General features: G+C 35.0%; 1 protein-coding gene across 1 annotated transcript in view; it reads right to left on the bottom strand.

Moving 5' to 3' along the window:
• FAT1 (FAT atypical cadherin 1) overlaps positions 1-23,793 on the bottom strand; it is a gene marked incomplete at both ends in the record, with an annotated part of 102,356 nt that overhangs the window by 51,121 nt on the left and 27,442 nt on the right. The window contains 2 exons of the mRNA XM_080343282.1: positions 1,501-1,562; positions 22,135-22,449. Of these exons, the coding sequence (XP_080199408.1) occupies positions 1,501-1,562; positions 22,135-22,449 (377 nt within the window). The remainder of the gene's footprint in view (positions 1-1,500; positions 1,563-22,134; positions 22,450-23,793) is intronic.

Consider the following 23,793-nt stretch of genomic DNA (forward strand, 5'->3'; position numbering starts at 1 on the left):
CATTGTTGAGCTACAGTATGACAGTTCACACTATTCAGGCACCATTCTTAACAGGCAACGCGGGCATACCAGCCTGCTCCAGGGATAAGGTATAAATAATCAAAGCCATACTGTGCCAGGTGGCTTCAGGGTCACAGAATGACCCAAAGCTCATTTTATTTACTGTATATATCTAATATAAAAGCCAGTACAATATGCATAGGAGTAAAAGTTGTGAATTACCAGTTTTACAACCTATATACACAGCAGCTGTCAAGAAATAAGATGTAACTAACATGAAGTGCTTTGGAAAAATGTCACAAACAGATTTAAGGATAAGGATATTCCTTTACAATGTACAAGAATAGCATGACTAGTACTAAACCAGATTTGCCAATTAATTAACTTTGCTATTATTACTACTAGAAATACATTGCAGAGGAAATTCCACCTTATTGCTACTTATGTGCAAAGAGGTCTTTCCAAAGCTGATGCATAAATGAAAATAATGAGAAAAATTTGGTCCAAAAGCTGCATTAATCCAGTTTACAATGCACCAAAGGGATAGAAAATGGCTAGAAAGACCATATGTACACTGGAGTTCTGCAAAAGGATAGTTTGCACTATCAAGGAATACATTCATTTCCACATCTATGCAGTCCTTGCATTCCTATTAGAAAACCTTTCTACAGATTTCACAAGTTTTGAGTAAGTCCAGACTCGCTTCTCTAGTGTTAAGATTACTTTTCTTGACTCACATTGCAGCCCTTCATCTATCATCCAGGAGGTGAGGCATAATAAAGGTTACAGATAAAGCTCAGAATTTAAGTAGCACTGTGAATACTAAGTCTTCACTGCAAGTGAAACACAGTATTCTCAGACTGCATGGCAACCTTGTGAAACTTGGAAAACTCACAGTTGTCCACATGTTTTGCTTTCATGTTGTTTGACAGAGAATGAGAACACGTATTACATAAATGCCAGGTGAACAATTAAATGCAACTAAATAAAAGAGTTATGTGATGACTTTTATGTTCTTGGACCTCAAATCTGTAATACATATTTTGCAACTCATCTGCTTATGTGATTGATAAATAAGTTATGCAGAAAAAGAGTCTGGTCACCCAAAATCTGTTTGTGTTCTCAATGTTAAAAAAAGATTCTGCACTTCTTTTTCAGAGGTCTATATACAGCAAAAGGCAGGCTTAACAGCTATTACAATAATTACATTTGAGGAAAAAAATAAAGAATCACAGTCTTCCTTTAACAATCATGCCTTTGTACTGTTTGAAAGAAAATCTTGGTTTATAGATATAAAACCAAAAAACTGTCCCAACACACTGTTTTTATAAGATAGGTAGTTTTGTGCACTGCAGTAAAATGAACACAGAATCAAACTACTTCTGAAATCTAGTTCTCTAAATTCTTCATATCGTAATCAAGCATAGTAAACTCAAATTTCTGCAAAAGTGTGATGAACTTACAGTCACTTTTTTTCAGAAATCTAAAGAAATTATTTACCTCCAGTATATGTTCTCCCTGCTGCTCTCGATCTAGTTTTCTAGATGTGGTTGTAATTAGACCTGTAAACACAAAAGAGTAATCAATCAGATCCTTCAAGAAAATACTCTGAATGAAAGTTAAGTTAAACCAGTAGTTATTGATACACTCAGTTTCAATTTCTTCTTAGGTGGACTCATCTATTTTTGCGGAGCTTATGCTTTCATTAAGTGAAGGGGTAAGGAGCTTCCAGTGCTTAAGGGCTGTGAAAATATTGTTTGCAATCAGAAAGTTAAGCTGCTGTAGCCATTAAGACAGAAACAGTTCAATTTTCCAACACATCTGTGCACGTCATGTTTCTGACAGGAGTAATGTATGTTATTCTCTCACACGAAATCGCTTCCAGAGGGTGTTCATACACCATATTCAAAGGGTGCTTACACACATTATTTGAATAATTACCAGTCTCTTCAGGAGAAACATCTTTTTGTATTTTTAGTGATAACAGAAAAAGAATTACTTGAAAAGATGCATTGTGCTGGTTGTGGCTGGGATAGAATTCGTTGTCTTCATAATACCTTGTACATGGCTGGTTTAGATTCGTCCTGAACACAGTGTTGATAATACAGAGATATTTTAATTATTGCTGAGCAGCACTTACACAGAGTCAAGGCCTTTTCTGCTCCTCACACCACCCCACCAGCAAGTAGGCTGAGGGTGCACAAGAAGCTGTGACAGCTGACCCCAACTTACCAGAGTGCTGTTCCAGACCATATGATACCATGATCACTGTTATTAAGCCAGGGGAAGAAGGAGGAAGGGGGCACATTCAGAGTGATGGTGTTTGCTTTCCCAAGTAAACCATTATGCATGATGGGGCCCAGCTGTCCTGGAGATGGCTGAACTCCTGCCTGCCCATGTGAGGCAGTGAATGAATCCCTTGTTTTCCTTTGCTTGCACGCACAGCTTTTGCTTTACCTATTAAACTGTCTTTATCTCAATGCATGAGTTCTCTCACATTTACTCTTCTGATCCTTTCCCCCAGCCCACCACGTGGGAGTGAGCATATGGCTGCATGGTGCTTAGTCACCAGCTGGGGTTAAACCATGACACGCATTAATGGTGCAAACCAGAGCAATTTTGTTTTGTTGGCTTGATTTGGCAATGGCAAGGAGTCAAACAGTTGCAGAATGAGGACAAATTTTTGATGCATGATGTTAGATTTTGTTACAAGAGTCTGATCCACCTTTGATGCAAGATTAGGAAGGCATGATGACTTTTGCTTTAAATGAAAAAAGTCATTAAGGGGTGACAAAAAGACAGTGAAATCGAAATACAAAAGGATCTTATTTGAATTAATTCTTCCTCACAGTAAGTTCAAAATTTGAACTGCTGAGTTTCATGAAAAGTAAACTCAGTCAACTCTCAATTACAGTGTGTGTTAACTGTGCCATGGATGCAGACAAGAGATAGCTCAGTTTATCTGCTGCACAAAAGCTGTTAACCTGTTTGCAGGTACAAGTTGGCCCCACAAACACCACAATTGTGTTTACATGGCACTGAGCCTGTGCTAGTATATCCTGCTAGGCCCAACTTGGCTTTTCATGGAGCAAATACCAAGATTTGGATTCATCTGACTCAAACCAGACCTGACCCTTTATTATCAAACTGAAAAACAGGGAAGCAATTATTTAATCAAGGACAAAATAAACATCAAAAGACTGGCCGCATATTCCATGTTCCTTTTTCTAGCTATAGTGTAAGTTATTAATAAGACTTATTATAAGCAAAATTAAAGTCCCTTTATCAAGTTTTCAAGGTTGATCTGCTATAACAAAAAAAAAAAAAAGGCGCCTTAAATTCTGTCTCAGCAGCTAAAAAAAAATAGAACATGTAGGTAAGAAAAGCAATAAAGATTTCAATTTCACTTAAAGAAAAGCCAATAGAAACAGAATTATATACCACCAGTGCATAGTTACTCAGTGCTCCTGTCAAAACAGAGTTATAGTCTACATACAGCAACAAAATAGACAGCCTGTACTAAATAAAATGAAGAAAATTTTATAAAGCAATATCACGGCTGTCAAAAGTTCAAACTACTACTCTTCAAAAACTAGATACTGCAAATAATGGCTCATTCAGTTATGGTCAAATTTGCCCTAGTTTTCCAGCAATTTGCTTTGCTATTGTATCAAATCCATTATATACCTTGTATTCTAGACTTAAAGATCTATCATCATCTCCTACTTTACCTTTTTATGCTTTTAAGACACATAGAAGATAAGTGTTGTCAGGATATTGTCAGGATAAATCTTTTTGGTATTATTTAGTAATTGCCCTTAATAACAAATAAAATGGGAACGAAAATTAAAAAAAAAAACAAAAAACAAACAAAAAAAAACCAAACCCAAAACAAAACAAAAAAATGTTGCATTAGTACTGCAAACTTACAAAATGGGGGATAAAACAAAAGGAATATCACAACTCTGTATTGAGCCTCCTTGAGGTAATATCTTCCCATAGAGATTACAGGTCTGTGAATGAAGGCAAATGAAAATATTTATTATCACATATTCTAACCAAAACTTTCTCCTAATTTCCTGGCTGGGGCTAGTCAAGCTACAACTTTTCACAGGCTCTATGGGGAACAACACAGAGCTGTTAATTGGAAATGAACAAATGGCAGAGTAGATGGCTCATCTGCTTCCCTCAAACAAAGGGACTTGTAGATGACTTCAAGGAACACAAGCTCTCTAAAACACCTCTTTGTATCATGCACCTCAGGAGAAGGCCAGTACAAGCTCTCCCATGAAGCATTTAATTCCCTGAGACTCATCACAGTTGCAAGGGAAAAGGCTAAATTTCAACACAGCCAGTAAAGGAGTTGGCTGTTGAATAGCTGGGTTGAGGATAGGGAGGATCTCAAAAAGCACAGGACGAATAAAGTAAATCCAGAGATCTCATTATGCTTGCATTTCTTTGAATAATCAATATTCAGTCTATATGTTCCGACAATATTAGATTCCATCTCCCACAGCAGCAGCAAGTAGAGAATTGCTAACACATGAAAGTAGAAATATGGCACCTTTAAACAGTTTCCTATCCACTTCATCCCCATCAAGAGCCATTAAGATTGGAGCCACCACTAACAAATGTCAAATAATATCTGGGGGGACAGGAGAGAAAAAAAAAAAAAAAAAAAAAAAAAAAAAAAAAGAGACAAACCAACCCCCACTTTTTCTATAAGCACTCCAGACAGAATGCTACCACTTCTCTACACTCTACACACTACAGTTTGGTAAAAAAAGTCTAATTCCAGATGTAATTCCTATTAATTCTATTAATTAAGCTGGTCAATACAACTCAAATGGGTAAGCAGAAAAATAACCAGTAAGGAAAAAAAAAATAATATATATATATGCTTTGATCTGTTAAAACTTCCAGTCTTTTAATCTAAGCATGCCACACTTCTGTTAAAACACTTCAGACCAGTAACAGGAGGCTTTAGACTTCACCATATATATCCTGTATATTCAGCAGAAACTAATGCCAACAAAGGAAATGTAATGCTTCTGGATTTAGAATCACATACACATGCATGACATTCTTTTTATTTAACTCTTTACTGTGAGACACTTTCCTAAGTGAAAATATAGCTGCATTGAAGTGTTTCACTACAGCTAAAGACCAGGCAATCACCAAGCGTTTTCATTTTTTCCAAGTTTTTGTATATTACAAAATGCATAATGCTGCATTGACAGATTTCATCAGTTGTTGAAGTGTTTCTAAATTAAGGCCACCATAGTAAGGTCAAGTGCTCCTATGAAATGTGTTTTTTGTGACTGCCCATTAGGATGGTTGAAGAGAATCTTTGGACCTAATGTAAATCAGCTCCCTGCAACGAGAGCCACCACTCTGGTCTTTCAACTGAAATAAAAAATTCTCAGACCTTTTAGATTGAGCTTCCTCTCTTTTTCTGTAACAGTTTGGAGATCTCTTTGCTGTGCCCCTCCCTTTACACAAAAAAATGAATAACCATACTTTTGCATATACCACATCCCCACAGAAGTGACAAGTAAAAGATTTCAATTTAGCTTTGAAGAAGTCTGTAACATAATCAGTTTTTAAATCCTTATTATGAGATGGGGATTGCTGAGTGAGGAAACAACTGCGTGTGTGAGAAACAGATCACTGTGACAACACACTCATTTTTGAAGCAAAACTGACTCTGAGCACCGTTTTGCAGTCATATTTTCCTGTTTTTCTTCTGCCACCTCTTATTCCCAGCCATGTTTCCTCTCCAAAAACAAAACAAAACAAAAACAAAACAAACCACAACCAAACACAAAACAAAACACCACACAACAAACAACCACCACCAAAAAAAACCAATCCACAACAAACAACAGGAAGAATGAGCTCCAGTAGTTCACATCACTGACTATTATTCTACCTGGAAATCAATGCATGTTATGGCAAGATGGTTCAAGCATCCTTGAGAAGATGCAAGTTTATAACAAACATTTCTAAGATAACGATGAGCAAATGGTATCTCTAGTGAATTAGTACAATTTTTCTATTTAGTTATGATTCACAATTACCTAATCAAAAACATTTTCATAACATCAGCTTAATAATTTGGAGAGACTTTGGGTAAACCACAGCTGTTCTGCCTTACTAGATGGATAGGTACTATAATGAACTGAAACTAACTGTAAACATCCATAACAAAAACAAAACAAGAAGCCCGCAACAGGTAACAAATACAATTGTATTCTCCTTTCCTTCCTCCTTTGAGTTTATATTGTGGGGATATTTGCTGTCTATTTGAGGTCTACTAAAAAAAAAATAATAAAATCAAAATAGTTACTATTGTATTCAAATAAAATTTACTTCTGATTTCTATTTTAAACAGTATTAAAACAAACAGATAAAAATGCAACCATAGTATTCAATTACATTAATATAAACAAAACTGCTACATTTGGAACAGAAATCAGCACAAGGAAGCTGATATTAGCAGGTATTTCTTTTATCCCATATAAGCTTTCATCTCAGTGCCCAGTTACATCACATTACCTCTGCATCTGAAAACAACAACTTCCATTCAATGCTGAAATGGCAGCCTCTTAAACAAACAAACAAAACAAACAAAAAAAACCCCAAACACAAAAAAAAAACCCACAAAAAAACAAACCCACAGAACATTAGGTGGGCACCGTATTAAGAATGTTAATATTAATTCCATACTATGAGCTATTTTTAAGGCATGGATGATCTCAGTGATTAAAGAAGTATCAGAAAAATGTGGTCTTTGCAAGGGGAGGAGAAAGACTCGAAATTTTTGTCTCACTCTCTCTCTCATGCATTCCCTACTACAAGCATACCTGCAAACACATGCATTAGCACTTTCAGAAATATGCACAGACTTCCCAACTGCACATTCAGCTTGAGATGACAAAGGTTGTGGAGCTGGGTGGGAGTTTGGCTGTTAAGTCAGGGTTAACCTACCATGATCCAAAAGACTACTATGCTGCCTCCAACACATTTGAATGAATAGGCTTGATTTGCATGTAGTATAATATCATTTGAATTGTAGCGTATGAAAAGAAATACAGTTTCTCCAATCTTTGAATGCCTTGATTTAAGGAAATATGGAAAGCAGCTACAACATTTTTATCGCCAGCTTCAAAAGATACAAGACATTGGAATTTAATATAAGGGAGGTGACATTTTGTTGATGAGATTTTTATCTTCTGTGTTGAATGCAAACTATAAGCAGTATGCAGAAATGGTTTCTCAGGACTGCATTAGTGCAAACTAGTCAGTTTAAAGCTTTAGATTAGTTTACTTATATTGTATCCTTATTTAAGCTCTCATTCCTCCAATTCAACCTCAAAAATTACAAATTAGTAACAAATGTTAAAAACAATTATCTTGCTATTACCTTTAAAATGTTGTAAAATATAAATCAGTGTAAGACTTGAAGAAAGTATAGATTTTACATTCATAGGTGGCTGTAATGATAACCTAGTTTGACTCCTGCCTAACACGACCTCTGAAGCACTGGGCAAATTACAGCATACATTCTGTAAGTCAAAGACTAATTATGTTTCTTCAAGTGATAAAGATGCTGTTGCAGCTCAAGGCAGGATTTCCTACTAATCATCCTCATTTAAGAAACAGCATATTATATGCAATTCAAGACAGCTTTCCCTTCTAGACAGATTAATATATCTTTCTTTTGTCTGATAGACTAAGAAGTCCACTGGAATCAGCAGTTTCCTCTTCATGAAAGTACTTAAGTGTGATCAAATCATGTCTTGGACATCTCTGACAATACAGTGAGCATGAAGTCTCACTGTCAGGAATTTCTTCTACGACATTGGTTTAAACAGCTTCCAATATCTCACACTTTCTGAAATACAGACAAAATGACTGATGAGCACAATAATCCATGATTGTTTCATCACTGCCATAGAAAGATGACTTTTTCTTCCAGTCTTCTTTCAACTGATTTAAAGTTAACTATGACTTACACTTAACTTACTTTACAAGCAGTGATCATCAAAAAAGGCCCATATTTCCTTTGTAAAGATGTTCAGATATACTTTTTGGCAAGACTGTAGTCAAATCTTGTCTTCTATGTGAGTCAAGACAAGGCTTCACAACCAAAGTAAATAAACTGCTTAATAAAAAGAGGTCAATTAAAAAAAAATAGCAGAGAGATTTAAGAATAGATTCCAGCTTTGCAGCTGACAAAATATAAAATCCACATCTTACCAGTCATGCACAGATGATGACTATAAGCTACACAGCGTGCCATTGTAATATATCACCATGAAGGCAGGCTGCCGAGTTAAAAAACAAACAAGATCATAGTCCTAACCAGCTATCATACTGGAAAAAGCATATCATAAAGCAACTGAACAGCTTTGGTTTACATAGTCTTAAAGATAGTTTCTTAGCAATTTGACTTGTTTTCATTCCTAAACTACTCCTCGTCCTAAGGACCTTAACAGCCCTCAATAAAAACAGCAACAGAATTGTCACCAGCAATTTTCAAGTGCTGAAATATGATTGCAAACATAGTCCCAATAGAAACTAGCAATATCATTTACAAGCATATTAAGCAGCTGTAAATGCTTCTTCTGCTAAAGTAAAACATTTAAAAGCAATCGTTTATGTTCTTTCAATAAAGAATGTAAAAATGATACCACTTTTTAAGAGAAATCTAGACTCCAGATTCCTCTTTGTACTCTCTTAGCTGAATACTCTGTCCATTAGCTACAGAGTTATGCTGTGCTTGCTTGTTCTCTCTGGTCTCTTGAATCTTACCTTTTTTTGCTATACAGTTGTTCAGGTAGAACAAAGATCACTTCTGCCTAGAACAACTTATAGCCTGAGGCTATAGGTAGACTTTTCTAAGCACTTTAAATCCACTTTTGGGGCTAAAGGAGTAGTTTTCCACTTCATGTATTTCCACATCTGATCAGGGTACTTTACAAAAATGAGTTACACTACCCTATAAATAGTTCTAGAAAAAATAAAAGGGAAATATACTGCAGCAGATTGTGCTGAAATCAGAATTCCCTCTCTGTTAAGTATAGGGCCTGTTGTGATGGGACAGGGGGTAACGGTTTTAAAGTAAAAGAGGCTACATTCAGGCTAGACATGAGGAAGATTTTTTTTTTTTTCTTTTTTCTTTACAATGAGAGCAGTGAAACACTGAAACAGGTTACCCAGGGACATGGTAGATGTCCCATTCCTGGAGACATTCAAGGCCAGGCTGGACAGGGCTCTGAGCAACCTGATCTAGTTGAAGATGTCCCTGCTCACTGCAGGGCGAGTGGATTAGATGATCTGGTAAAGGACCTTTCAACCCCAGCTATTCTATGATTGCACACAACTAGTGCAGTTTTTTGCAGCTTTCGTGCCTTTCCCCCCTCAACTCCCATCTGCAGCAGTTCAGACAAAAGCCAGCAGGACATTCCCACAGTGTACAGGTACTTCAGTAAACTCCAGACTGAAAAGTCTAAAATGCTTTATGGAACTACACACTGTATTTGCTCTTCAGATCACCTTTTATTTTTATTTAGGCACTTCCTTATTCCTGTTTCAGATGCTGATGCATAAGCTCTGGATTTCATCTATCAAAAAATATTTTGGGCACATTTATGCCAGCTGAATATGTGTATTTCCCTTGGAATGGTACTCCATGAAAAGGAAAGTAATAATTGAGATCTCAGTCCTACTCAAGTCAGGATTGCATCAAGTAAGGGACAACTAGCCCAGTCCATAGGGGCGTGCTCATGTCAGCACATTAGACATTTATTGAAGTACAGTACTCTCAGTGTTTATGAGTTTGTTACTTGTTGCCAAGGCAGACTGTAAGCTTTGTACATACAGTCAAAGAGTAAGTCACTTAATCCGATGGCTTACATTTCATACCACCAGTCACCACATCAATCAGTAACCAGGCCATTTCAGTACTCAATCCTATTTCTACAAAGTGTAAGTACAAGGTGCACATCTGAAGTTAAAAGTAATTTCCCTGAACTACTTTAATAGCATCCAGATACAAAGACCTGGAATCTGCTGATCAGAGTACTCATCAATCATTTAATGATTGCAAGCAGGGATCAAAGACAAACAACTCACTAAAGATTACTAATGTATGGCATAAGGAGAAAAAAACCCCACACTTTACATAAACAACTAACTCATCCAATTCAATAAACACTGTAGAGCTTCAATTTCAACTAGATTTCAAATGAAGTATAAAATCTGTGTTTAGCCATCACGTAATTATAGAAAACTGCTCAAATGTAACCAACAGAAGGAAAACCATGTAGTTTTGTATACTCCAATTTGTCAAGGAGTACATTATTTTCAGTCTGGATTTAGTAAGACAGTAGAATAACTGCTTCTGCAGTAATTCTTTTGTTAGTAAAACTATGAGGAATAATGAAAAGAAATAATATAAATAATCGCAACCCCCTAAATAGCTATACTAGAAAAATAAACTTAAGCCTGAGATCATGCATTGAGTACTTCAAAGCAGTTAGTATGTAAGCAGTTTCATTGTCAATCATATTCTTTTGTTAGCTTGTTTCTCTCATATATGAGAAGGTGAAAAACAGAACTTTAAGTCACAAGCAGTCTAACATGAGACCACACAAAAAAAACGGTACTTCATAAATAATAAAAAATAGCTAAAATGATTCTGAATGGAAAATAAAACAAAACTCAAGAATGATTATTGAAAGGACACTAGTAAGTGATGGTAAATTTCCTGTAGAATGAACTTTGATCTTGCTATCAACAAAACACGATAAATTTTTGTTAGCTCTTTGCTTACCTTGCAAAAATACTGTTGCCTTCAGCATCATCTGGTATGCTAAAGCCACAACAATTCAAAGCTCAAATGCCTTCAGTAATTAAGTAACCTGATATTTACCAGTCATCTTTATTATATCATTTTGAGACACATCACCTTCAACAATTAAGTACAGAATTATTGCCATAAAAATCTCAATTCATCTTGAAAGACCTTTTCAAACCTGACATAATCTTACTGCATTTATAGTGCCTGAACAACGAAACTCCACACTCCTTTCCAAACTGGCTTTTTTTCCCCCCTGAGCAAAGAGAAGGTATTTTTCAGCTTACTGTAGCCAGCACTGAGTTGTTAATGTTTAAAAAAATATCATGATCAGTTTAGAGAAGTATTTAAGACCAGTTATTAGAGGACTGCAGTTAGTTTTAAGGTAATTTCCTCTGCCACAGAAATTTTAGAATTTCATAATTAATCTCCCATAAAACTGTTGCAACACACACATGGATTAAGGAAGATTGACAAGCTCACAAAGAAAGAAAGAACATATATAGTCTTTGGAATCTACTCTGCTGGTAAAGCTATTTACAGTTGGTAAATACTGTCTCTGAAATGCAAGATAGATAAACAAATCTTAATTCTCAACTTTTTGCAGTCAGTTACCTGAAAATATTCATCAATTAGCAGATTTATAGTTACAATTAAATAGCAACAACTATAAAGTCAAAGTCTGCATGCACTGCAGCTACACCTCACTACACAACCAACCAACCTAAACTTCAATAGAGATTTAAAAGTTATTACAGTGAGTTTAGAATACATGAGCTCAAAGATAAACATCAGAGCAGGTTTCCATGCTGCCTATTGCCTTGATGTAAAAATTTCTCTTATGCAATTCAACTGTTTTTGTTAAGACTGTTTTTTAGTCACAAAACAGTGTTATAGTTGCAATTACATCATATAACTAATGACAGCATTAGCTGAGAATGCCTGTAAGTAACATGATAAATTAATGGATTCTTCCTAGCATTTAATAAAATTCTACAAGCAGGAAAACATTTTATACCACTGTTCAAAACTTTGATATATTACAGTTATATTTTCTAGGTGAAATAAGAAATTTAAGTTTCTAGTTAAAGTTTATTTGCATTTATCACATTATAATAAGGAAGCGTCTTTTGGGAAAACAGTTTCCAAATAACCCTACAGAATGCCAGAAAATTGAAGAGAAGTACTAGTTTGAAATGTGGTCTCTCTTCTTACAAACTTGGAAACAAAACTGTAAAAGAATGGTTTTAATCTCAGTTATCTTAACACATTCAAGACTCAATCTATGTAAAGACAGGTGAGACCACCCACTGGACCCAAATGTGTACATATCATAAAATACCATGAGCACAAAAGTCTTTCATACTTATATATGGTTCATAATTCCATTACAATACCATGCTAGTAACTGATGCCATCAAAGGAAAAAAAAAAAGGAGGGGGTAAGCAGACACACAAAATACAGCTTAATATTAAAAACATTCATTTTAATATAGATAAAACTATTAATTCATGAAATACAAATTCATCTGAGAAAGTCACAATGTTTCATTCAATTAACATTACATTTGAAGATATAAAAATGTGAAAGATAATATTTATTTAGCTGATTTATATGACAGGCCTTAAACTATCTGACTCTTACAGACAAAATCCCTCCAAATATTGAAGAATTACAGAAGGGGGGAAATTCACTTTCCAAATGTTCATCACTGGATATTCATGTGCATGTGTCTATATGGTTTATTTATTTCACTATTTGTTTTTTATTAATTCAAAAAATGAAGATTTCCTTAAGAAAGCTCATTGTTTGCAAAAGATGGTTGGTCTTCATTTGTGAACTTCATAACTGGGCATCTAATTTGAAAATACAAAAACCTGAAAACTAACGTAGGCAAGTTACAGAATGTGTCTCCTTAAGAAATCAACAAACAAAAATGTATTTTTATTGCTGAAATATAGCCATTTTTTGAAAGACTTGGAAAAGATGAACTAAAAATATGATTTGGCAGAGGCTTTTTTTAACATTTTAACATTTATCACAGCACTGAGATGGGTCATTAAAATTTTTATCTTGAAGGAACTGAGGCAGGAACTAAGAGTAGCATGTCAGAAAAAACATATAATCTAACAGTATCAAAATCAATTATTAAAAAAAAAACAACCACAAAACAAAAACCAACCACCGAACAAAAAAGTATTTCCTTATTCTAATGTTCTCTGTCTGTAGATAAGCAAGGTACAAATTAGCACTTTGAGATATTTCAAGGTTCAGGGCAGCCTTAAACCCACAAATAACCTTGGAGTTTTATTTGGCTACTCATTTAAATCTTTCACAGGAAAGTTGAGGCAACAGTCTAACAACCCTGTTAGATATAATCACCCATATTATATTCTCTACTTTGAGCTTAAAATTTGTTTGGATGGCATATGTATTTGCAAAAGCACAAATAAAGTTGTTCAAGTGACACTAAGAATATTGGGATATTTCCAACACCATTACGAGCTTTCATTTGAGGTCTCCCATATGTGTTATACATCTAAACTCTAAAATACTCATTTCTAAATGAGAATTTGAAGATTTACACAATGCTGCTGCCTTATTTTTTTCTTTTGTTTTAATTGCATGCTATTTCCTGTATTCACAAGACAGAATGCTACTAAAACAAGTCTGAAAGGCACTGCAGTCTTTTACCTACTGTTTTAAGGGGAACTGCTTTTGTAACTGAACCACATGTAAAGACCTCTGTGCAACACTCATGACAGAGATGATCACATAAGCTGCTGCCAGAGGTCTTGTTTCAGCTCCCAGAAAAACTCAAGAATTTTACAGCTGACTCCTAATTAGCCTTTGGCTGTGATTCCACTGTGAATTTTTCAGACAGAAAAACTATATTACTTCATGTATTTCTTTGATGGGACTGATCTTTTATTTTCATCACTTAAATCTCAAGCTAGGCTAGATGTGAATCAGCGCACTAATTCTGAGTAATCTTAAGAGAAAATTAATCAATACTAATGTTTTAGTACTGTTTATATATAAACTCCTTTAAGTTATACTACTCAGCCTATCAAGGAAAGATGGATATCTTTGAAAGCCATTATACTGTGCGAAGGTGGCACCATGCAAATGTCTCATAACAGTATTTGATCACCATCTCCTCTCTGGCCAGAATTATAATTTTACATGTTATATATTCCATCTCAAAAGAGCATACAATATAGAGGGAGTCGGAATATGGAAAAATTGAAAGAAAACCTCAGTTTCTTTCAAATTCTTGCTTTACAACATAGATCATGCAGAGTATGAAGGGAAGGAATGCTGTGTCTCCTGTTTATTTTCCCAATTCCTACCGTTTCTCTCTTCCAAAGATATCTAAGAGAATAAAAAAAATAATTTTTAAAAGCCACCAATACCACCACCCAAAATTTAAAAGAAATTATCTCTATGTAAATGCTTGCAAACAATTTTTAAAATAGCTGCCTATAATATAGCAAATTTTCTATCTTTTCAAGTGCTAAATCTCTAAGTATTGTATAGTGAGTGGATGTGAAGATGTTATTAGAAATTCCACAGATATTAACTTGTTTTCCCATTTCCAAAAAAGAACCAGGTTGAAAACTACTAGTCTAACAGCACTTCAGGTGCTTTGAACAATATTTAAAAAGCAAAACAGAAGTAGCTTTTTGCAGAATAAAACTCTCTTTCCAAATGTATGTCTATACAAATTTTTGTCTACTCCTGTAACCCTCCCTGGTTGTAGGAGTTCCACAAACATTTGGGTTCATTCTGGTTACATTTTCAGTAAAGGTAAAGAAAAAAAATAATCTGTTCTAAAGACAAGTTTATTTTCTCTGCATGTAACAGGTAAACATGGAGGCTGCTACATGTGCTTTGAGCTATGTGACATGAACGAACAATAATTGAGCTGTTTTCCAGCTACAGAAGTAACAAGAACAATTTCAGCGTTTGGGTCTTAATTTAACTTTAAAGCACATTAGCGTGCAATATAGTAATACTGATTTTATTACAGTTCTAAAATATTAGGTCAATTGGGATTAAAACCCACAAGTAGTTAAACAACAAAGATTTCCTTTGTTAAAATGAAGCCAATACTACTGTGCGGTCACTGGCCCTTCATTTCCTGACTAAGTAATTCTCCAGTGCTATCGGAAACCCATGTAAGTTGTTTGCAGCTGTACCCATTTCCTATTTCACTTCAGTCTCCAAATCAGACACACAAAGATACTACTTTAAAGGTTAGACACAGTGTAAAATGCTAAAACCGTGTGAGGCAAATGTATTGCCTATGAGCTATTAGCGTTTTATAACTTCACAAAGCTCTAATGATTACTAGAGGCTAACAGACAGCAAGAGCCACAGACTCAGTGTTACCAAAGTTTAAATCCCGCTGGTTGACTGAACATTAATGACTTTTACATTAAAAGAGCATTCTAGTTATGGATTACATATTTAAAAAAAAAAAAGAAATAAAAAAAAGAAAAAAAATAGAAGAGTCTTTAAATTAGCATTTAATTTGAAGGTTGATTTTACCTTTGTAATGTCTGTGTTGAGATGTGGTATAATTTATGAAACAAAACCTGCCACAATCCTAAATTGCCACAGGATCAATTTAAGTACTTTCAAAAACTTGAGAGAGTAAAAAAGAACATAGGAAAAAAAGGCAAAAGTTATGTCAAATAATATTAAATCCTAGACAAACAGTTATATTCAGATTTAGCCACTCAAACTAGGAAATTCCAGAGTCAAGACTACCATACCATCTTAACTTGACTGTCTTGCATGTGTACATTAAGATGCACAGACTCAGGCCTCATGAGGAGCACAGTATGTTCTGAAATCAGTAATTACTCAATGCTTTTGCTAGAATGCCCTGTGTAAGAAAGGCCTTATCTAAATGGCCTAACTCCTACAACACAGGATTACTAATTTCCTCAAAGGAAACCCTGTGGCATTCTCATGATAACACCCAAGTGGTTCATAAATATGAATGAATGTATCTTCACAACACTCCCAAAGCAATAAGGTTTTGCAATTATTCCTGGTTTATACCTGCAGAACTGAAGTACGGGGAAATTAACATTCAAAATTAATTTTGTCATCCTCCTGTCCAGGCTATGAACCCAAGTGTTGTTTTTGGAAGCATGCATCATTTTCATATCAAGTTGCATTAAAGGCATAGAAAGCTATACTTCTGCAACCAGCATTTCTGCAAATCTGACTCTCAATTGTTATATGGAGCAATGCCAAGTAACTCCCCACCTCAGTTGTTACTGTTGCTTTAAATTTCTGAAGTAAGGCATGGCTTGTAGAGAATGTGTTCTTTCCTACCCAACCCTGATTCTTTCCCCAGGCAAAATCTAGTCAGTACAATAAATGTAACCAAAGTGCTCAGGGGGAGTGGAAATAAGCATATCAATTTGCCAAGAAGATCAGAAATTATTTCTTGCCCGAATACATGGACAAGGTAATTAAAAAAAAAAAAAAAATGTGCAAGCATCTTCCCTTACCCTATACGGACATCTGGTTAGGATTCCACTTTCTTGATCAGCAATACTACGGAAAGCTGGAATTCCTTTCACTATGCAAATGCAGTTTTTGCCATTCTAATGTGCGTACTGCCACTTAGAATGAAGTAGTGCAAGCTTCTTTCAGGCACCTTAGCTCAACAATCTTTGAGATATAATTATTCAAAGTCTGTATCACTGAGTAGCAGCTGTATTTTAAAATCGTGTCATGGCAAAACTATTCCATCTATAAGGAAACTGATACAGAGCCTAGGGGAATTCAGTGCGCGCCTTTTGTTTTGGTTTAATGGCTCTAGTTCTGGAGCAATTAAGGATGTTCTCCTTAGCTCTTCCATGTCCACATTTCACATATGACTTGTTGAACCATTACTGTTGGTGAGTTAAAAGTGAATACCTTTCTTCTAATTTCTCATGAAGTTTACAATCCCACAATTTAAAGTATAAAAATAGAAGAAAACTACAAAACATAAGGAATTGATAGAAAAATAATTGCAATGACCATGTCAGTCTGGGGAACACTAAGTATAGTTTTTTAAATTTGGGATCTAGTTTGCACACTACCCTTAAAATTCTTACTGGATGCAACAAAAAGCTCAGATTTAATGCATGTCCCACTCTACTAAAAATGTTTTGATTGAAAGCTCTTAGTAAAATGAATACAATAACTCTATCTTGAATTGGCATAGATATATCAATTTCTAAATGGTTAATCCAATATAGATTATATAATCATAATTCATAAACAGCTCATAAATGTACACTTATATACAATGGTATTATCCCCTGTTATATGCCATATTAAGAAGCTGTTCTACTTTCTCTAAGAATTACTGCAATCCTGCTATCAACTGTCATACTTAACATTCCTCTGCAAAATGAATAAAGTAAATTAAGATATTATAATATGAAAGAAACAAAGATGGAAAAAATATACATTTGTTTACCCAGTATGATTCTGTTCATATGAAAATAAAATTATTCAGAAATTTAATTCAAACAATATTAATTTGTATTTCGTAAATACAACCATTAAGTTTATATCAGTGATATGTAAAACTTTTCAACCACATTAGAGTTGAACCACCGACTTTTAAGCAAAATGGCTCATTACCTGCTCCCTGAAGCAAACATTTTTTGTCCATCTCATTGCTTTCTCAGACAAAACTTATCCAAATGTATCCAACGAAATATGGAAACTAGCAACTATGAGTGTTTTGATAATTACATTTCAAAATATTTGACTTCGTTACAAGGTAATTACAAAATGTAAAAAGAAAAATACCTGAATAACTCACAAGCAAATAAACCACAACCACAAGAAATGGTGAAATATTACTAAACTTCTTTCTATTATACATACCAGAAAAAACTTCTGCCCTGCAAGCTCCAAAGCACAAGCCCCGCAACTTATCTACTCTTACATAATCCTTTGGTTTACAAGAGTGTGGCTAAAAGTGCAAATTTTTTCTGATCCTCAGTGCAATAGCTCTAGGGTTAAGTGGTGAGAATAACCATAGAGTCCCAAGACGTGTTCTGAATAGCTATAAAATTTTGCCAACTCAAACTCCTTCCATCTAAACATATTAAAATGCCTTGGAACTCTACTGTTTCTCGTCAATTACTTCTATATTTAATTACAAGCTATTTTTGCAAGAAGTTAAGCCAATATCAAATAGTTAGCATAACTCACATATTTTTCTACAGTTGTGTTCAGGTTGAGCATGAAAGTTGCACAATTAGTCTTTGCTCTAATTCTTTCCTGCAAATAATGTTATGGCAACTATATTTATTTCACCTGGCCAGCTCAGATGTACAGCTTTTTTTTTTTCATTACATGAGAACTCTGAAACTATAGAAAATGGTATTTCATTTGCTTTAATGAAAGGCTGGGTATACCTGAAAAGATCACAAAATGCCCTGTGATGTGTTACAATAACAGTATGTGTTACCTATCCTGCTCCAAAAAGTGAAGAAAAAAAAATCAGCAATGCTTCTTTGACTAAGTTATTTTACAATTACTTAAAATAAGATGTCTTTAAGTGTCAGTGAATATTTACTGAAGGGGATGCTCTGAAAGTGATCACTGTAAGAAGCACACAGGTGCTACTTCAGCTAGTAAGATTTTTGAGAAACAGGTCAATCAATAGTTCTTATCACGAAAAATCTTCCTGTGAAAGATGAACTATATCCAACATAGGTCCATGTCAGTTTCACCATCTAAAAATTCAGGATTATTGCACAAAGACACAGACATCTCAGTTTGGAGCCTATACAATTCTAGAAATGAATTAGCTATTTCCAGATAACAGAACGCAGTATTTTACTTGACATAGGCTACATGTAGGTTATTGTTATTTATAAACTGTATTACTATTATGTGTGGGAGTTCTAGCCATGGACCACAACACCATAGTGTTAAAAAAGAGACACAAAACGATAAAGAGACACAGAACGATGGATCTGTGACCTGGAGGGGAGACAATAACATTATCGGCTGAAACTTTTTTTTTTTTTTTTTAAACACTCACCACATATTTTAAGAATCCCAGCATTAGCCTTTCCTCAACTGGAAGCGAATGCCATTACAGTCCTCAATTTGCTTTTGGGCAAATTAACACACACTTAACTCTTAGCTGTCACTTTCAATGTTACAGTGGGACACAGTTAAACACTTGATTCATATTCCAGCCTCAACTATCTCCTCTTTGCCTGGAAGGGAAACCTGGGGCTCTGGGAAGGTTTCTCTTCCTTTGACAAATACCTTACAGTGCCACAGCCTCACAAGGTGGCACAAGGATAACACATCTGTGTAACCAAATGAGAGGGGATTTGAGCTATTAATTACAGTCAAAAGGACTCTTCAGCTGAGGCCTATTTTAAAATACACTGTGTTTTAACTACAAGAATAACTACTGCCTTTTGAAGTGATTTTTCAACTCCTTATCATCCCAATCCTAGTGAAAGTGCTTCCACCTCAAATAAGATCTATTCAGGCTAAATGTATTTGTTTTCTAACAGAAGACAGACTTGGGAAGGTACAAACCTGATAACCTCAGTCAAAACTCATACTACATTAGTGCGTACTGCAGACTGACAGTTTTAAACCAAATACGCACAGGAAAAACAAGACAGCCCATTAGATCACCTGAAATCCAGTATCCTATATAACAGGAAGACAATATACATGATCTATCTATTTAATATCCATTAAACTTGAGTGCACTCCAGGAACACAACAGAAACCAGTTAAAGAAGCTTCCCTTCTCTTACCACCTTTTATCTTCCCCTCTTCTCTATGTTTATTATGTTTATGTAGTACTACAATGTTAACAGTAATAGATATCAATGAATTTACCTATCGCTGTAATTTTAACTGTATTTAAAGAAAAGCATTTCTCCTGCCAAATGTAAATCACAGGAAGATCATTTCTTCTCAGTGTTTGCATTTCAAAATAGACTTTTTTTTTTCATTTTAAACACAGAACTAAGATGGTCTCCATACTGTACTGCTTGGTTCTAGAGTAGGCATGCTACAATAAAGGCAGGCAAACTCTCTTAATAGAAAGCTAATAAAGATTTTCTGTCAAGTGTTCCTTATCACTTCCCTACCTAGTGTGTTGAGCTCCCTTTCTAACATAAATGGAGATCACAGTAAGCTGCTGACCTGGAAAACTACAAACTCTGAAGACAAGTCACAATCTCCTGCTGCCCTATTTTTTCTCTCTGTTAAATAAAGGAATAAAGATGTTTCTTTATCTCAAAACTTAGGTAAAGGAAGACTGCAAACATCTCTTTAAAAGAAAAAAAAAAAGAAAAGAAAATGCTGCATAATGATACAGAAGACATAGAGGAGCATGAAATTATGGGAAGAAAAAAGAAGAGAAAATGAGCTACAGAAAAAATAAGGAAAGAGAAAGCAAATTGTTGACCAACTATACAGTAAAGACTAAATGAATGTAGGTGGAATTTATAAATTTATACTAATTTGCCATTTGAGCACTGCAGTCACTCAGTTCTTTCCACCCAACTCAAACAGGCAATTTTACTCCCATTTTTATCAGTACCACTGATTGAGATGGCAAGGGAACATCAAAGTAGCAGGCAAACAGTACTTAAAAAAAAAAAGAAGTGAGGAAGTAGATAGAAGAGCAGAAATTTTTTTCTTTTGCATCATGTATAAGCAGAGAAAGCGAAATACAAATAAAGCCCCCACACAGGAGTTTCTGCATTCACTTTAGAACGTTTCGTGATTGGTTTTTTTTTTCTTGTTTTACCTCTCAGTTTGCCTTTGTTCTAAACCCAGTGCTTCTGTAAATACAGTATTTAGATACACACTTCAATTATGCTAAACATGTTCTGTTGCTATAGGTATTTCATATGTCCCTCTTGGCAATGTCTTCACAAGCAGATGCAGCACATGCTGTTATTGTCAGAAATAACCCAAATAACACGCCTGTGTTTGCACTCAGAGTTTTGCTGACACAGTTGATACAGCACACAAGTCTCTCATACCCTGAGCTGAAACAACTACAAAACACAATGAAGGCCATAGTGTCAAACCTGCCTTCAAAATATTTGTCACCCAGATTTTGCTCTGTTAAATTCTCAGGAATCCCCTTCACGAATGTGCAAGAGCTAAATGCTGCCTTCTGCTTACTGTGTTTGTTACAGATTAAAGTCCCTATTTACACCTCCGTAGCACCTCTAGTCTTAATAAAACAAAACAAAACTCTGGATTCTGAGAAGAAATTTCTGGCTGAGTGAATCAGAAGCATCTCCTGTAATTTGTTTTGTGTAATAGTATCTAAATGCAACATATGAAAAGCTAAGCATGCAACCGAGCAAAATATTATTTAATTAAAACTAAACTCTTTTTCATGATTAGGAAAGATGTGTGGGAAAAAAATATCTAGTATATGTACTATTTTCTCCACATTCATTCAGAAGCAAGGGACGGTAGGACACCTTTTCATTGTTTTCAAAATCAATGTGCAGCTTCAGTTAAAATGGATTATTTTATTTGTTCCCTGTCTCTCTGAACTACACACATTTCAGTATTTGTACTTCACAGTTACTAAAAGGTCACTTTTTCCTTGTACTTCCCTGTTAAAACCTCAGTGTGTTTTCTTCTTAAGCTTTCCAAACAATCACTGAACTCAGACTCTTTCTTTTCATTAAATAACAACCACACCTTCAAATTATCATCCAGATTTTGTATTTCTTACAACAGCAACAGTTACTTACAATGGTAGTCCCTTTGTACCGGGGGATATGTAAGTTTGTACTTAATAAATGGTTTGCATTGATTAGGCTAACACTATCCAGAAAATAAAATAGCCTGACATAAAAAAGTGTGAAAATTGGAAGACTGAGACTGCTAAAAACAGCTTGGATAAAACTAAGCTGAAATACATATTTTTAACTGTATATTTACTGCACTACAAAAGCAAATGGGCATTGACGGAGCTACTCTGAAGTAAACCTTCCCAAAACATGCAAGATGTGGATCTGAAGTACTTTGAACCAACTGTTTCATTCTCAAATCCTCTTGTTTGTGTATCTTACTAATATTGACCCAGCCCAAGACATCAGGTTAACTCTAACTATTGTGAAAGCATGGTTACAATGTCAAACCAAAGATCTTTGTTTTGCCTGGCTTATGTATTAACACAAATGCGTTGATTCATTTATATGTAAAAAGAGCACTGTATTGTACTTACCAGTTTTGGGGTTTATTGAAAAGAATCCCTGTGGATTTCCACTTGTAATCTTGTAGGTTAATTTTTCACTTGAGCTAGAATCTGGATCAAACGCCTCAATCTGAATCACAGATACATCTTTAGGTGAGTTTTCCATGACCTCTGGGTAATAAACTGGTTCTGTGGTCTGAGGAGCATTATCATTAACGTCCCCGACTTCTATGTAGATTTCAATGAAAGATGATAAAGGCACAACGCCTTGGTCTGTTGCATAAACAGTTAACCAGTAATGTGAAGTAGTCTCACGATCCAGGCGATCTGCCGTCTCAATAATACCTGTTTAAAAGGAAGATAAATAGAAAATGCTCAATAAATATGCAGAAATGTGCAAAAATAAAGAAACAAGCTTAAATAAATGAACAAATAAAAATGAATACAAGTACAAAAATAACAAACAATGATTCTACAATCTGTATTAATATACAGACAAACACATTGAGGCTAACCTGAAGCCACAAAAAATGAAATTACTATAACAGTTTTCAGCAATTATGTGCTACAGATATTAAAACAATATATTACTTAATTTCCTTTCCAACATCCTTTGAGATTTATCAGAACAATTAGCACTATTCATAAAAGCTATTTTGCCTGAAAGATTAAATACAATGAGTAATTCACAGTCTTTTGGGACTTGAATGACCCTCTTACTCATCACTGATTTCAGTGAATTTCATACCATATTAAACTATCTGATTTAGATGCCAAACTCTTGACCTGTTTACCATTATTCATATTAATGAGCCGCTACTTAAATGTGAAACGTTCTTATCTATGTGCCCGAATGAATTATTTAACTGAATTTTCTTAATGCACACCCAGAAATTTCACAGAAAAGGAAACAAAAGTTATACCTGAAGCTAAGCTTTGTAACATTAGAACCAACCAATGCCTGACACTACTCTGGCAGTGGAAAGTAGTGCTCAGCTCAATTTCACACAGAAAACAAATCACCATATAAGGAACAGTTACACTATTCACAAACTTAATAAAAAAATCTGTCTGCTGAGTCTACAGGAGCTTGTCTGAACCAGAACTAAATAGAGAATGCGGGACTCAAGTTTTTATCTACTGTGAAGGAAATGCAGATCTATTTTTATGAGCAGCTTACACTACAGGTACAGTCATAATATGCATGTGTCAAAAAGATACGTGACACATAGCAACATATTTGGTGGGGGATGAATATTAAGTAGATTCATAGAGCCATGGCACAATAAAACTTTGCACTTTTCTTTACCTGATCCAGTTGCTCTTATAGATTGTCTGATAAGAGACATTTGCTAAATAGAACTTAAAATGAACTTGATATATATGCCAGAGTGCAACCATTTCTGTGGAAATCTTGAAGGGCTTTGTCATGGCTCTTACTGTTTGCTTTACTGACACACACCAGGCTTGATCAGGATGGGAGCCAGGATGAGTCAAACCATAACCATGACAGCCAGTTTTGGACTCTGGATACAGCTACATAATGCGACCATGTGTGAAATGGCCCTTCTCCTGAGCTCATTTATTCCACACGACATAATACATACACACACACATACCATGAGTAAAATAGGACCTCGATAAAACTATGCCACTGTGCTTTTACAGGAAGGAGTTCTTCAGGAAAGA

The sequence above is a fragment of the Nesoenas mayeri genome, assembly GCF_963082525.1.
Source record: "Nesoenas mayeri genome assembly, chromosome: 4".
In the NCBI taxonomy this organism is placed as follows: Eukaryota; Metazoa; Chordata; class Aves; order Columbiformes; family Columbidae; genus Nesoenas; species Nesoenas mayeri.